Source organism: Cryptotermes secundus, unplaced genomic scaffold (assembly GCF_002891405.2).
Source record: "Cryptotermes secundus unplaced genomic scaffold, Csec_1.0 scaffold171, whole genome shotgun sequence".
Lineage (NCBI taxonomy): Eukaryota > Metazoa > Arthropoda > Insecta > Blattodea > Kalotermitidae > Cryptotermes > Cryptotermes secundus.
In genome coordinates, this window is record NW_019726223.1 from 414,606 (window position 1) to 431,623 (window position 17,018).

General features: G+C 39.1%; 1 protein-coding gene across 1 annotated transcript in view; it reads left to right on the forward strand.

Moving 5' to 3' along the window:
- The first annotated feature begins 118 nt into the window (after positions 1-118).
- The window catches only part of LOC111863927 (E3 ubiquitin-protein ligase TRIM33), a 41,421-nt gene continuing 24,521 nt past the window's right edge, over positions 119-17,018 (forward strand). Inside the window, exons 1-10 of the mRNA XM_023850751.2 lie at positions 119-953; positions 4,772-4,989; positions 5,136-5,261; positions 6,897-7,045; positions 7,997-8,107; positions 8,902-9,096; positions 10,278-10,390; positions 11,936-12,105; positions 12,139-12,447; positions 15,830-16,672. Coding sequence (XP_023706519.1) covers positions 638-953; positions 4,772-4,989; positions 5,136-5,261; positions 6,897-7,045; positions 7,997-8,107; positions 8,902-9,096; positions 10,278-10,390; positions 11,936-12,105; positions 12,139-12,447; positions 15,830-16,672 — 2,550 coding nt within the window. The 5' untranslated portion in view covers positions 119-637. The remainder of the gene's footprint in view (positions 954-4,771; positions 4,990-5,135; positions 5,262-6,896; positions 7,046-7,996; positions 8,108-8,901; positions 9,097-10,277; positions 10,391-11,935; positions 12,106-12,138; positions 12,448-15,829; positions 16,673-17,018) is intronic.

Genomic DNA, 17,018 nt, shown 5'->3' on the forward strand with positions numbered 1-17,018 from the left:
TAAAAGCCAGTTGATGTCGGAGATGTCAACCACGGTTTATAGATGACAGTCAACTGTAGAGCGGATTACCTATACACCGCTGTAAACCATAGCTTCATGGCAAGTACATAAACGTTCGTAAACTTCTTCGAGGTAGGCCATGAACCTACTCGGAAACAATGATGGAGGAATCGAACGCGAATGGAAGACTTTTCGAGCAGAATATCCGTTAAGCTGTTGCAAGAGATTCGTAGTTTTTGGCGCTGTTACTAATCATCAATTTTTGACTGAGAACATTTATTACGTTTTAGTAATTTTGCTCGTGAGTTCAGGAGGCTAATAAGCGGCGTATTCAAACGAATGCACCAATACTCCTGTTTTATTTCGCGTAGTGGGCGAGTCGAAATTTTGACGTTCGTGAATCCGTGATTTCTCTTCGATTTTTGGATAGCAGATATACTGAAATGGCCGGTCCATGTAACTTTGTGTATTAACTTACTAATAATGTATTATCAGAAATAAATATTGAGAAGTGTGTGTTCTTTTTAATATGCTGTCGCTTTGAAGTTCTTCAATCTTAGGCCATGCCTTGAATGGTTTTTTTATTGCACGTATGCGGATCGAATATATGTAATATAAGTGCGGGCATCCCCTAGAAATGGAGACTGAGGAACGGCAGGAATTGCCTCCACCCCAATCAGTTTTAAAACAGGAGGTTGATGAAATTGCAGTTGAAAACACTGAGCAACATGTGGAGAGACCGGACAACGAAGTGAGTGAAGATGCTGCCCCAAGCCCAACAACAGGGGATGAACCACCAAACAGTCCATGGAACTGTGTTAAATGTATATTTTGCCAGCATACAGTTACTGCTGGAGATAGTCCAAAACTTTTAGAGTGTCTACATACAGCTTGTACTTCATGTGTGTCTTCTAAATTAACTGAACAAAATCAACTAGATGGGGAGGTTGTAGGTAAGTGAGGTCAACGTATGATTATTATTCCCCTGCATTAATAAATAGAATTTTTCTGCAGTGTCAATTCTTGATAGCAGGCCATGTAAGTAAAATAGTTGCTAGTAGTTGTGCAAGACACTGAGAAAGGAAAGATAAAGGAAAAGGTACTTCATATTATCAACATATTGAATGTGACAGCTTACCGTCATCTCTGTCATATGCATTCAGAAGGCTTACAGTTTCTTTATTTTAAATGCAGAAGTAAAGTAAGTGTGTGTGTGTGATTAAGTTGCTACTGTGCATGCAGGTCTTGGCAGACCTCAGCAATAATTTATCATGGTGCATGAGAATATTCCATTGTACCATTGTTTATTTGTAGTATTAAAAAGTAGCAGTCCTTCTGCAATGCTTGCAATCTTATATGTAAAGCTCAGACATTGTAAGTTAAATGTCTGGAGATTCTGTTATTTTGAAGGTAGGATTTATGCCGAAATGACAGATGCTTTGTTGTTGCATAGGGAAAAAATTTTGGGCAGATGCAGACATTTAAGCAAGGAATGTAAGACCCAGTTAGTTAAAGAAATGAACAATATACTTATAATGGCAAGAATATATTTGTTATGAAGTAGCTCATAGCCTGTTTGAAATTGATCTTAGAGAAATAGGGTGAGGTAGTCACAATAGGGACTGCTGGCGGGCACATGTGAACATGGTGATGAACCTTTGGTAGCTTCTCAAGAAGTACTCAGCTCATCTGTAGTTAGTTCTTAACTGTTCAATGAGTACAGACATTGTGTTATTCACTGTCAAACTTACTGTATGCAGTATGAATGTAACTCTACTTATTCCACTTTTTGTGCCGTATAAAGTGTGAACATATAGCATACCTTTACTTTGCTGCCAACCAATAGCTGCTAATATTAGTGTGAAAAATACATGCTCACAAAGCTTTTAGGCCCCTTAAAGTTCAGTCTTCAAATGGTTAATGTACTGGGGACTTTTAAAATTTATTGCAGAGCATTCTTCAGTATGGCTGAAGCTGTTTTGAGGAACAGCTGAAAACAGTCATTTTGATTTATTTTATGTCTGGAATTATTTGTTAGTGTAAACAAGAAGAAATCCATACACAAGCGAGATAAGATTTAGATTCAGTGTGCATAAGCACAGAGGAATGTCATAATATTTTGTCACCAATTACAAATAAAAATATTATTGTTTCCCAGTGTATCAGTTTTAAATATTTTTATTTGATTTAGTAGTCCATTTAGTTCACTGTCTTGTGTAACTGATATTGTATGTTCGTCTTGGTTTGTACATGTTAGGCAACGTCTACACAAGCGCACAAAATACATCCATTGTAAGGAACATCGTAACGTCCATTGTAGAAATAAACAAGAGAGGCGAATGCTATGCTTTCTTCTGGCTCCATTGCAGACAAAAAACTATGCACCACATTCTGCAACTGTGTGGTGTCCTCAGCAACATCCGTCATAATGTACGTCCGTTACAACAGACGCATTTTATGCGCTCATGTAGACGCTCCCTTACCGTTTTTAAGAATTTGTGGGTTATTATGTAACTTCTGAAAACTCTTTAAAAAGTTTCTAGCACCTTATGTATGTGTGTACATACATATATGGATGTGCATGTACTCAAGCATATGTGTGTGCACACATTTTCACATTCTTGTAGCAGCACTCAGTAACTCACTTTCCTTCAGGTTCAGAATTCTTATTATATTTTCATGACACACTTTTTACGATATGTATGTTACATTTTGTTTCAAGTAAAGAAATTTAAGGGTGAGACAAGTTTAGTGTGAGCAGACTGTGCATTACTTTACCATTACAGCATCAAGTAAAATCATATTAATATAGAAAACTAAAATTTGTATAGTGTTTTATTCAGAGTAAATATGCAATGTTGAAACATGTATTAGTTGCACAAACTGCCACCTGTGATTGATACAGCAACTGAAATTTGTATGACATATTTAAAGAAAATCAGTGCTGTCGATGAATAAGTGATGCTTTAGATGTGACCAATCATATTATGTATTTAAGCTTTCACTTTTTGTAGGCTGACATATTTGGTCATACATCAAAAACAGGCACAAAATCCAGCCCTTTCATAAACATGTGAACAGCTGTATCAGTTTTATTGTGTGTGAAATGAATGATGTGACTATTTGAAACCAAATGTGTGACTTAGATTGTGAACTCCGAGGTTGTGACACTGTGTAGTCATGTAGGTGTTTACCAATGTTGTGGAGGAACCTACAGGGTAAAAGCTAGTCAAGCTGGGGCACATATAGATTATATAGGAAGGGTGGGAAATCAAATCATGCAGAATAGGAGGATTGGCCAATCAGAACCAGGCATGGGGAGAGAGGAGATGGGACCTTGGGCAGGCCAATGGGAACTGAGGCCCTGAAAATGGCAGGGGTCCTACAGGTGCCAACTATATAAGGGCAAAATGCCCTGAAAAGAGCAACTACAAAAGGACCCCTGTAAGAATGGCAGAATGGCAGAGGAAAGCCTTGTTATGAATTTTCCTTCAAAAGAGTATTCTTCCATTTTGTCAGGGTCTGGAGAAGAGGGTTCCACTACCTATTTGAGGAGAAATTGTTGTTCCTGTTCAACTGAATCTGTCACTTACCTGATAATCTGGTCCAAGTGTCAGGAATTTTTGATCAGGCTGCTGGTGTCCTACAGCAGCATGTGGTACCCCACATTAATGCTGTGTTCTGCTATAGCTGACATACCTGGGTGATAAAGAAGGATCAAGACATGTAGTATGAGCTACTGACTGCATCGTTAAATAAACCTTAAATAAATGTATAAGATGAAGATGGGTGTACTGTCTGATCTTGGCGCCAGTGAAGTGTCCAGTCTGTCCATTGTAAAGTGTCCCATGCTTGCTTTACATTACCAGTGTCAATGACTAGGTTATCTTTCACAGACTAAAGGAATGTGGATAGTCATCATGAAAGAGCCACAGTTTTGATGTTATAATTAGATAGAATCATGATAATGTGCTTGAATCTGTCAGATGCTATAGTCATTGTATCTGAACATTCTGTGCTGGAGGAATTCCGTTTCATTATGCAGGCCCTCTTGGTTGCAGATGGCTTTGGCTGTGTGTGCCACTGTGAAAAGAACAGGCATCTTGTTTGCCAGATGATGATACAACCTACCATTCAAATAGGGGTGGGTGGTGCGGGTGCTCTTCCTTTAAACTCTGTGACCCAAGGAGCCATGTGGTCTTGTGTACACACCAGTGTCAAGGAAAGGGAGGTGGTCGTGTGTCTCCCTGTCTCTCGTGAACTTGATGTTGTGGTGGGTTGTTCATGTTGTCTGGGAAGTCCTTCAGTTATTCCAGCTCATTAGGTCAGATTATAAACATTTCAACATAACAGAACCAGCAGATAGGCTTATGGGTTGCCCTGTTGAATGTTGGCTCCTCAAAATCTTCTGTGAAGATATTGGCGATCATAGATGATGGTTGCAAATGCATGCCCATTTCATCCATTTGTTTGTAGAACTAACCCTTGTAACACACAAATGAGGATTTTAGGGCATGGCAGAATAATCACAGTATCAGCTCAAGAGATTCAGGTCATACCTTATTGGCAACATGAAGAAGAATGGAACAACATCTCTTCCTGTGAATGGTTGTATATGAGAGCTGAAATATTCATGACAGGTCACGGTGTAAATTTCCTGTGTGTGCTGGAACTCTTCCTAAGTCTGTCTTGTTTCAGATTTCAGAATTGGTGTTGGTGTTGATTCTGTATTACTCATTTTCCTGCCTTATATTTTACTGTACTGTTTCAGAAAACAACGTAATTGTATGTACAGTTTGCCGAGTACACTGTCGTGCCAAGAACATAATAGAAAATCAGTTTCTTCTGGAAGCTGGTAGTGAGGCAGAGAGTGTACAAAATGAATCCAAAACGTGTGACTTAAAGTGTACAAGCTGTCAAGTTGAAAATGCTCTTGCTACTAGTTGGTGCGTTGATTGTGCAGAATACATTTGTGATGGCTGTGTTCAGGTAGGTTACATGTGTGATGAGTGATTGGATCACAATGACCGGTCACATTTACCAGTTCCATACATATGGGAAATAAAATCTCCAGTAAGTTAAGCTTCCTAGACAGATTTTTTTTTTCTCGATTTGTTTTGTTCTTCTTCACACAGGCACATCAGAGGCTTAAAATTACAAAGGAACACACCATAAAACCAAAGGAGGAAGCAGAGCAAGAAAACCATGCTTCAGCAAGCAATAGTTCGCCCAAGAATCTGTATTGCTCCGTTCATCGGCAGGTAAACATGGAGTGCACAGATTGTATGTTTGGTTTATTTGTAAGGACTGGTGGTTAGGAAATTTTCATCCCCCTTTACTTGCATTGTTACACTTTTTTGTCTTTTGAGATACAAGAGTGCATAATGCAACAACAGCACAGTGTCAGTTCCATTCAAACCTCCACAGAGACAACATTTGTAGCATAACATATACAAAATCCTACACATACTTTAAGAAACCACCATGACAACTGCAGGGAGTTTCTTACCTTTGTTGTCCAGTTCACAGTTCTGCGCTTCATGGCAACTGTTGCACCACCGGCTGTGAGGAGCATATGAATTTTGCTGATGAATGCCTGATGGCCAATAACATTCTGAACAAAGTAGTTACAATTCACAGATCACAGGAGGTGTTGAAAATGCTGTCCCTCTACATGTAGATATATTTCACAATTAATTGTTGTGTTAAAAAGAAATGCAGGTACAACAATCATCGCGTATAACACACCAGACACCAACTTTCACTGAATGGAGCAGGACTTCATGGGTTAGATGTGGCTTCTGTGAACTCCAGTAGCGATTATTTTGTGTATTTATGTATCCCTGCATGTGAAACCACTCGTCATCAGAAAAGGGTGTCAGTATGGGATTGGTCTTATCTTCAACGGCAGATTGTAAAAACCAACTGCAAAAACGAACCCTGCTAGCTAAATTGCATGGTTGGAAGGCACACGTGGATTACTGTTGTTTCATTTGGTCTAAGCTTCAGCAGTTGTGTTGCCATTCTTGCACTAGACTTAGACACTCCAGTCTCTTGAGGTAGACATTTCTGTGATTTTCTAAGCGTGAGTTCAATTGTGGCCCCTGTCATTTAACTTCTCCTTAGTAAGCACTTGGGGCTTATGTTTATTGTTTCTTGTCTATTAAAGAGTCCCACTGTTGTCAAGCAGTCCAGAGAGTTAATGACCTCCCTTAATTCCAAACATTATTGGCTGTCAGGCATACTGATTCATCAGCAAAATTTGTATGTGCCTCGCAACCAGTGGTGCACAGGTCGCCATGCAGAACAAAACCATGAACCAGTCAACAAAGATAAAAACCTCCCTGTTTATATAACTATATCATAATTATGATAATCATCTCTACAGCCTAAAATCACCAGATTCTTAGAAGGGAGAATGCATAACAAGTTCAGTCTGTCAGAGGAGAACACTACTGTGACTATGACAGCAGTTGAGCCTTCATCATATATAATGAACGACCTCATACACACACATGCACATGCGCACACACGATTAATAGTACATACACCCACAACATGTAGTCTGCTACTAAATTTTTATGTTGTAGCACAACATCGACATGTAATGATTTTAACCACTGTAATCTTTATATTTTACATTTCACATTGCTATCGCATACCCAGTACTTACCTTGTTTTATTTATTTTGTTATATCTTTTCAGCAGTTACATTGTGTTTGCACCTCCTAAAGTTACTCATAGCTGATGTTTTTTAAATTGTACAACCCACTCCCCTTTTTTTAATTCAGCATGCTCTGAAAGTAGTGTCATTTGCTTACTCAAAATGTGTAGTTGTTGCATCAAGTGTCATTCATGAAAATGTAATTTATTTTATTGTTTTTGGGATGTTTCAGGAGAGTCTTTCTCTGTTTTGTGAAACGTGTGACAAACTGACATGTCGGGATTGTCAGCTTACTGACCACCGTGACCATAAGTACAAATTTATCCATGAGATAGCAGAGGAAACAAAGAATATGATAAGTGGGCTTTTATCTGAAGTCAGGTAATTATGTTTTGCTAATCTTGTAGATGATATATGTTGTTATTCTTTGAAAGTCGAATCTTGACTATATTGCCAGCAGTTGATATGATGAAAGCTTGCAAGCGTCAGTCAAAGTCAGTGACCATTAATTTAATTTAATTTTTTTAATTTCTTTGGGTGGGGTGAGAATGAGTCTACTTGGTACATTGGCCACTATTTGACCTATTGTACTAGCCCTGGGTGATAGATGATTATGAGTGTAGAGCAGTTGGTGGATTGAAGATTGGCAGGGGAAACCAAAATACTCAGAGAAAACCTGTCCCAGTGCCACTTAGTCCACCACAGATTCCTCATTACCTGACCTGGGATCAATCCCGGGCTGCCGCAGTGGGAAGCCAGCAGCTAACCACCTGAGACAATTGCATGACCAACCATGAATTAAGTTATGAGGAACTTGATGGTGGTTACCAGTGAATTAAATGATTTTCTTTCTGCAACTGTGAAAAATATCTGAAACTTTGTAAGGAAATAGTTGTTTTCATAAAAGTGTTGAGATTAGTTGTTGAACACTGAGATGGAATTTTTTGTTATGTGGCTTTGAGGCCAACCCAACCCTCTGTCTTATTGGCTGTTTGAACAGTAAATAATATTGTATAAACATATTACATAATGTAAAGAACAGTATTCTATACCTTGCATGTTATGTGATGGTAAGTGGAGTGCTGTGGAGTAGTTACAGTGGTGTGGGTAGATGTATGCTCCTGTCGAAGAGTGTGTGGAATGTTGAATTTTTATGTGACTGGTGATGTGAGACAACAGTTATTCACCCGTTCATGTGAACCTCTGTTCTGCTTTCCACATTAAACTTGAAAAGTAATATCCAGTATTTCTACAGATTCTCCACAAGAAACATGATGTTTTAAAGTCAGTACATGCCACATTCATATTCTGTAATAATGCTCTTCTTAACAGCTACAAAAGAGTTCTCCTCACAAGTGCCATGAAAGTCATCGATGATCGACAGTCTCTCATTTTAGAAAAGAAGAAGACACTGGTGAAAGAAATTACTGCCATGGTTGTGAAGTGAGTATGAACACACTTTTATAGTGAAATCTTCCTGCTAAAGGGAACACAGATAGGACACAGCAAAGAAGTTTATAACTTCGTTTACTAGAGACTGACGGAAAATATGAAAAATTTCAGTTAGATTTGAGGCTCTCACAGTGGTGACAGTGAAGAGTACCACCTTCTTGGATGTGACACTGTGTAGTCCATTAGAATTTCACTAACAGTTTGGAGAAACATGTTACCTCCATCTGAGGATCGAGGAAAGAGCCAAGCAAGGAGAGTGCTCTGCTTGCTTCTTGCTGGGTGTGTTTAACTTATTGTGTGACCCTGAAGAAGGAGGCAGTACTTCGTTCCAAAACGGTGGTGAACTTCTACCACACTACATGGTATCACATCCCCCTCTTCAACTTCAGTTAGGATATGTCATCTCCTGGCCAGGATACAAACCAGTCACCTTTTGAATACAAGTCTAGAGTTGTAAGATTTGAGGCTTTCACGGCGGTGACTATGAAGAATGCAGNCTAGAGTTTATTGCTAGAGCAGCCTGCTCAGTAAGATGTTTATAAATGGTTTGGAAGGGGTAGTCAATGCTGTTTAATGGTACTAACCAGGCATTTATCCAGAGAGACTTAGGAAACTCATGAAAAGCCCTAGTCAAGACAGCTCATTTTCAGTTAACTGGGCATGTCCTAAATGCAGGACTAGAATGTTACCACTTCACTTATATCCTTATTAGCGTAGTATTATGATGTAAGAAATGTGTCTGTAGGAAGAAACAGGCATTGAAATCTGCATGATGTTGCTTTCAGGTTGACAAATACAATCAATACCCGAGGAAAACAGCTGGTTCTGCAGCTCACTGAAGTCTGTGATGCCAAACAGAGAACTCTTAAGGATAAAAAAGTTGCTTTGGAACAATTATCCAATCTCACTGATCATTGTATTGATTTTGTTAACAATGCACTAAACAAAGGCAGTGACATGGCTTTACTTTATAGCAAAAGGTAATATAGAACCACTATAACATAAGTTACAGATGTGCAGTTCACATTTCACCCAGCATTTTTATTATTCCTGGTAAATAATGATGTGCATTGTCATACTACAAGATGTTGTCTTAAGAAGTTGGTAAGAGGGAGGGCTCCACTGATTTAAACTCTGGCTCTTTGTAGTGTGCCCTAACTGAGTAAGGATCATTCCTTCTCTGTACCTGGTGATGGAAAGAGAACCATTTTTGGAAACTTTTTGTTTGAAAATTTCAAGGGATAGGCTGTGCCCAAAATAGTAGTCATTTTTGCTGTAATATGCTGTCATCAGGAACATTTAGACTTTGCTTAGAGTACACTTTGGGGGATGAGGCACTGTCATAATAACAGGTGTACAAGTGGTGTACTGCATTCGAGGACAGCCATGACATAATGAGTAATCTCCCCAACTTTCACAGACACCTGTCATATGAACATTGGCAGAGTTCAGAACCATACTAAGGTGGAGCCAAGACATGTAGGATTTGAGGTTTCCACACAAGTGGCTATGAAGAGTACTTACTATTATCTGTGATTGAGCACCGTTTAGTGCATTGGACATCAGCTGACGTTTCAGATGAAAATATCACCTTCATTTTTAGGGGTGCAAAATAATCCAAGCAAGAAACAACCTGCTTAAACACTCCTATCTTGCTCATCTTATTCTTCGACCCTGAAGATGGAGGCGATATGCTCCTCCAAGATGTCTGTTGACTTTCAGCAGGCTACATTGTGTTATGTCCTAGAAGATACCACTCTTCGAGTCTAAACATGCTCTGTTAAATATGAAACATCCTTTTTTATACATCTCTGCAGAAGCTAAAAATCCATCCTGTCACATAGTGAGGATGATCTGGATGACCTGAGATGCTGAATTTGTGTTAGTTATTTCTATAAGCTTCTTTTGAAATGTTTCGTGTTTGCTTTGCTATGCTATGGTAATTGTAAAACTGTTAATTCCTAAGAAAATGGCTTGGATTCAGCTTCGTATGCAACATCATATTCTTTGCTGCCTGAATGATTGTCAGATCAAGAAGGAATATTTTAAGAGGTAAATTACAGTTGAATTGTAATATTTTTAACCTACAAAATGTACTTGTTCGACACTTTAGCATGCCAGTGGCAGATACTTTTAATATATGATTGGTCTTTTTATCTAGGACTGTTACCCATCACCTTCAAAGGATCAAGAGTAGAAGAGCTGATATTCCAAATCCTGAAATACCAGTCAGGATTTCAGTAGCTATGGACAAATTAAATGATCTTGTTAAAGGTAAAGTAATGTTATATTTTATTTCTAAGTAGCATAAAGTCTGTTGAAAGTTTAACGGGAAATTGTTAAAAATAAATTTCAGTAAAAGAATCCAAACCAAACATGAAAGGTTTTGGGAAAGACAGGTACATATTGTAATATGTTCATGACTGGACACAGGATTTGGATTGGAAATTGGATTTATTAACTACTTATGACTCATAACTAAAAGTAATTTTAACACTGCCACTAATTTACACACACTACACATCACTAGAACACATGATGTGTTTCAGTCTGTTATAGCAGTGTTTCTTAACTGTTGGGCTGTGGCCTGATACTGGGCCCTCATCTAATAAAAAATATTAATTTACCAGACAGCAGTCTCACAAAGGTTGAGAACCACTGTGATATAGTCTCTACTACTCGTTCCTTCATTACAGTCTTCATTAGGCATCACTATGTTATGGCATTTATTAATGGAACGTCTCTCCTTCTGGGCACACATCACAGCTGGCTTGCAGCTCAACTATAAACTGCACTTCATGGCCTGCTAGCCATCACTCAGTCAGTCAGTCAGTCAGTCAGTCAGTCAGAGTCACAGCTACTTTGTGATGGGCAGTTTGCCGCCAGTCAGTTCTTTTTGGTTCACTTGTTTACTGGGCCATTACCAAGCAATGAACGATTTTTCAGGCATCGTATTACAGTGTAGACTAAGATACCAAACCTGAATGGACAATATACTGCTTGCGTCTAGATGGAATCTTTCTGGCACATCTTGCTTATAAAAACAAACTTTGTGAAAAATACCTAACCTCTTTTTCTTTATACTCACAACAGAGCATCACAAACAACAGGGATCCATTTCCTTTCTTTACAACTTTATGAACCATAACAGTCAGTGGTTGAGTGATTTGGCTGTCAGATACAAAGTAAACACTGTTAGACACACAAACTCCATGATTTTAGTCTGCAAGCAAACTGTACTGACCAAGCAACCGCCACTTTTCGGCAAAGTTTAGTGCCAACTTTTTTATGGATAGAGGATTTCGCGTGTTCAGCGCAACGCATCCCCACGGCCTTTAATTTTCGGTTTTCTAGACCGCTGTTAGACACATAAGTTTCACTAATAACTATTGTTTTGACGTTATTACCATGCATTTCATTTTCTCCCAATGTATATTTTTCAGTCATCTCTTGTATTAATACACAGCCTCATTTTATTCTGAAACATTTGAAGTAGGTTTTGCCCTTCTCTACCTACAGTGTCCACACAGAAACGCTCTATTGATCCACTTATGTACATTAAATCATACGTTCATTGAATATTTACACTATAATCAATAGGAATTTATTTTTGGCAAATGTTGAGACTTCATTGGCAACTGAAACACAGCTTTCAGTTGTGGACAGAATCAAGATATGCAGACCTTAAGCTTCAATAATAAGAATAGCTCCATAGTTATGGCAGAGCTCGTGTAGCTAGATATGGCTTCCCAGCACAGAAGCCTAGGTTCAGACCATGTTGAGATACTATATCCTTGTCTTCCGAATGTACAATTTCAGTCGTGTCAAATATTGGTGGCATTGTTGTTGATGGTCGCATCTACACCTCTCCTGGTGCCGCCTTAGCCTCAGGCCAACTACCTCCACCATACCCTTATCGTCAACAGCAGCAGCAACAGCAACAACAGCAGCAGCAACCACAACAACAACAACAACAACAACAGCAGCAGCAACAACAACAACAGTAACAACAACAACCTCAGCAACAGCACAGCTTCCACTCATATTCCCACCATTCTGGGACCCAAGTTCCAAGCCTTCCACCTCAACAGGGACAAGCAGTTCATCCCTTACAACAAAACAGAGTATCACCACATCTACACCAACAGCCAAACAGCCGTGTATCTCCTCATCAAGCTTCAGCTCACCAGCAGTCAACTCATCAGTCACAACAGCAGCATCAATTGCCACCCCCTTCTGCCGTTTGCCTGGTCGGTGGCCAAGTATCCCGTAACCTGAATGTACTCCGACATGGAGCTCCTGGTTCCATACAGCAGCAACAGCCACAGCAGGTGAGCTGTAACAAATACACTTGTTACATGGTTGTAACTAGACATGGGGTTTGTATTGGGAATTGGATTTATTGAACACTTACAACTCACAACTACAAATCATTATAACACTTACTGATGTACACACTTCACAGTTTACTACTGTGAACATTAGGACTTCTGCATCTCATATAGTCTTCACTAGGCATTGCTAGGTGGCCACTCCCAGCAGTGATTATTCCTTTTCTTCTCTGCTCATATCCTTACTGGCTGTCAGCTGTCTCACAACCTGCTGTCTGTCTGTCAGTCTGTTTGGTAAATTGCTATTGGGCCTCTCCAGGACAGTTATTCTTGGCTCCAGGTCCTGTGGAATTTATGACCATATTTTACTGTCTCACAGCTCTGGGAATCATACTGCTATCTCCCTCCCACTCACTCACTGACTTGTCCCATTGGTTCTCATTATATAGCCTTAGCATGACCTGCACAGAAGACTCTGCTTCCGGGAGTTCTTCTAGTGTTGTGTGCATATCTGTGGCCATGGGAGTGTGTTTACCATCTAATTGCATAGCAGTTTCTGCCTATTCTGGCTTTCAGCTGTCGTGTCACAGTATGATCCCATACAGTTTTTATTGCAACATATATGCAAACAAATAGCTTAGCCAGAGAACAGTGTTGCGTGTGTATCAGTGATTGTGAACTATTGCACAGGCAACATTCTGAAAAAATTACAGGGCACTCATATATTGTTTCAAAGAAATCTTTTTGTAAAAAATCATAATTATGTGTAGGTGGTATGAAATTTGTGTTCTTATATAGACATTTTTCTTCTTCGGGTTTTAGCATGATGCCATAAAATGGTTCTCTGTTCCTGGTGTGTAGAATCACAGGGTGCTTTGCTGTTGCACATAGTTATCATTTTACCCCTGTCTTATGGAAAATAAAAAAGTACTTTCATCCTAAAGCCATGTGTGTCAGCCTCCCTTCCTTCATTCTCCCTCTCCATGCAATCTTTTCTCTTAGCCCATTAATATGATATTTGTCAAATTTTGTTAAACATCATATTACCATGCAGCATGAAAATGTGTAGAAAATGTTCCTGCCATCTTCCATTTTTTCTGTTGTGCATGTACTTGACTTTTATATTTAGTATAAATTCTCCCCTCCTTGTTTTTTTGGTCTAGAAATTGTCCAGAAAATGTTGGATGTATTCATTGTTACCATGGCATAACACATCATTAAGTTGCGAATTCTGGAAGTAGCCTCCATATAAGGAGAGGAATACTGAACATACTAACCCACTGCCGACCAGTATCATTTTCAAGGCATGATTGGCTGTTCTAACCAGACAATTGTTCAGTTTCTCTGAGACATAAATTTATGCATAATTTGTGCAAGAATTTGATGTTATCATCAATAGATGTGAGTCTTATACTCTTCTATGGTCTTTGAAAAGAGAACCAAAGAAGTTGTAAAATGTAAGATATTATCTATAACTGTACTGCAACAGCAGAGTTTGCTGCTATTTAAATGTAGCTGAAAGGGAAGGCAGGGAGCCATATGAAGATGTCTTTGAGGGGTTCAGTAAGTAGTTCCAAACAGCAACAAGTGCTGGTTCTTCATCTTGGTGGTTACATGTGGGCAAACGACCCACCACCATAAATGTTAACCTGTTATGTCCTGTTGCTCTGAAATTGGACAGTTTTTTGATGGTGGGGGGAGGGGCTATTTTACAGTACTTCCAGTGTCTTAGAGCATATATAGCGTCAAATGGTAGGGTGATTGATGAGTGGTGAATTGGAAAGAATTTGGAAGGATATGGTCATTGCCCAATCATTGTACTGTTCTGGCATTAGCATGGCCAGACTTAGGGAAACCAACATAGAACCTCAGTCAGGATAGCCATTGTCCTTGCCAAGACTCAAACTGACTGCCTCCTGAATATGAGTCTTGAGTGTTAATAATACGCCACTATGTTCGATTACAGTTCCTTCAATATAATTCGAATTACTTCATTGTATAATTCACAGAATCACTTTGCACTGCACATTAAAACCAACCAATGTGAGCACAATCTGCAGCTCTACTTACCCTAGCAATACTGGAATTTTCTTACAGGAGAAGGGTTGGAGATATTTCCAAGCTGTGCAAATGAAAGCAGCACCCTGACTCCTACAGCAGGCTTTAGATTTATCGGTGCTATACTATATTTCCTATGTGTATTACAGCCTCAGAATGTCAATTCACTTTTTTATGTACAGAAATAAATATAAGAAAAAAGGGAAGTAGGTCATAGAAATTAATATTTATCTTGAATAGCAGATTACCAGAAATATGAAATAAGTTACAAGGTCATTTTTCCTTGCATTATATTTCTGCAATTGTTGGGTTATATGAATGACATGTTCATGATAGTTACAAAGCACCATATGGTGAAAATTTATGAGGTAAATAATTTGTGTAAATTTTGTCATACTAATTCACATATGCAGACCAGTCTGTGAAAGGGTGCTTAAAAATTAAGTGCATTTAAGAAATTGCTTGGATTTAATGTGTTTCATTTGTTTGTATTTTTTCTTTCCGTGGTGTGTATGTGTGTTTATGAATGTGCTCTAAGTTTTATCACCACTTCTATTGTGACTATTTGAAATTTTCTTTTACATAAAATTTCTCATTATACTTTTTAATGGTTCTGATATTACTAGTTTGTTGTTCTGTATGATGCTAATTGTATAATGGAGCAGAAGATGTTCAGCCATTGAATGCATCATTTTTATGAATTTAATTTGTATGTTAATTAGCATGTTTTCTCACTAGTCATACTTTTATTTGGGTCCTCGAAAATTATAGAAAAATTCCACTCTTTCATAATTTTACTGCAGGTTTCTTATAATTTATCATTTCCCTTTTCCAAGATCTCCTCCAACCTCATTTGCTAACTAGGTACGCCAGTCAAGTATATAAAATTCACAAAAATTAATTAATGTTTTACCTAATGAATTCCATAAGCACAATAGATCATAGAAGGTTGCAGTGCGGGGGCCGGTTTTTATGGTCCACCCCTTACATACATACATACATACATACATACATACATAATGAATTCCATACTGAAAAGTTTTCAGAAATTTGTAACCAGAGTAGGGCAGTAGCAGAATACATGTAGCTTCACATGTGTATATATTTGTGTATTGAATTCATTGCTTCTTTCATATCTTCATCAGATGTTTTTGTCTTTGTGAAGACACGGCACATTTCTAGAATTCTCATTTAAAATTTGTCTCACAGGTCAGTTCAACATTCCAGCAATTCTGAAATGTTACGCATTTCACACTTCAGATCTCTAATGTGTGTGTGTGCGTGTGCATGTGTTCTTCCATCTTTCTACTCTCTTATAATGCAGGTTCACCAATTAGGCATGCTGCATCATCAACAGGTGACTTCTTCCACTCATCCACAAACCATTGGAGCTGATGGGATGAACACAAACCTCCGTGGGCTTCTTTCTCATCACAACCCACATGGCATGTACACTGCTGCAAGTGGTCAGGTCATCCGAGTTAACCTTTCTGGTCAGCCCCAGCAGATGAATAACGTTGTGACATATCGATCAGCACCAGGAGTGCAGCAGTATCCTGTCAGCCTAGCTCCACCTACCATGTCCCGCTACTCAAATCCTCATCCAAGCCAACACCCTGCACAACATGCAAATCAGCTTTCTGGAACTCCTCATCAACAACAGCAATTATACCAACTCCAGCAACAGCAACAACAGCAGCAACAGTCAAGAATATCACCTCATGCTGTGATGTTCAACAATCCTGGTATGAGACCAGCCCTGCATGCAAGGGTACAAAGTCCACAGAGTTCAAACCAGCAATCCCAGCCTCTTGCACAACCCATGCATCAAGGGGGAGGTGTACAATGGCATATCCCTCAACAGTCAGCTGGTATGGTAAATGGAACAGGCCTACCACCGAACTCTTCCTCACAACATCATAGTGCATCCCGTCCCCCACCCCTACCCCTTCCTGTAGATGAGTCCTTTAAGATAACTCTTAAACATGTACCACAGCAACAACAGCAGTTAATGCAAAGGGCAGCACCAGCTCCTGCTCCTAGCATGGTTGTAGATGCTGGAAACAAAATGCCCGGCGGTCATGTTACCTCATCTGTATCGAAGACTCCAAGTCCAAGCCAGGCAAGAGTTGAGGACCCGGAAAAAAGTCTTGATAAATTTTGTCAGGTAAAGTTTAAAATTGGGAGGAAAGTTACCCATGCCAGTTCTGTATTGTGTATTTATTTCCTCATGTATAACTTTCTTAGTTGGTCCATGGTACAGCATGAATATCAACAGTCTGATGTATCTGATTTGAGTATGATTTTAATTGCTCACAACAAATAAATACACCAAAATTATCTTGGGTATTAAGGCCGCGCCATAGTTCAAGCGGTTAGTCGCTGGCTTCCCAACGTGGTGGCCCGGGTTTGATCCCAGGTCTGGTCAAGTGGGATTTGTGGTGGAGAAAGTGGCGCTGGGGCAGGTTTTCTCTGAGTACTTCTGTTTCCCCTGCCAATCTTCATTCTACCAG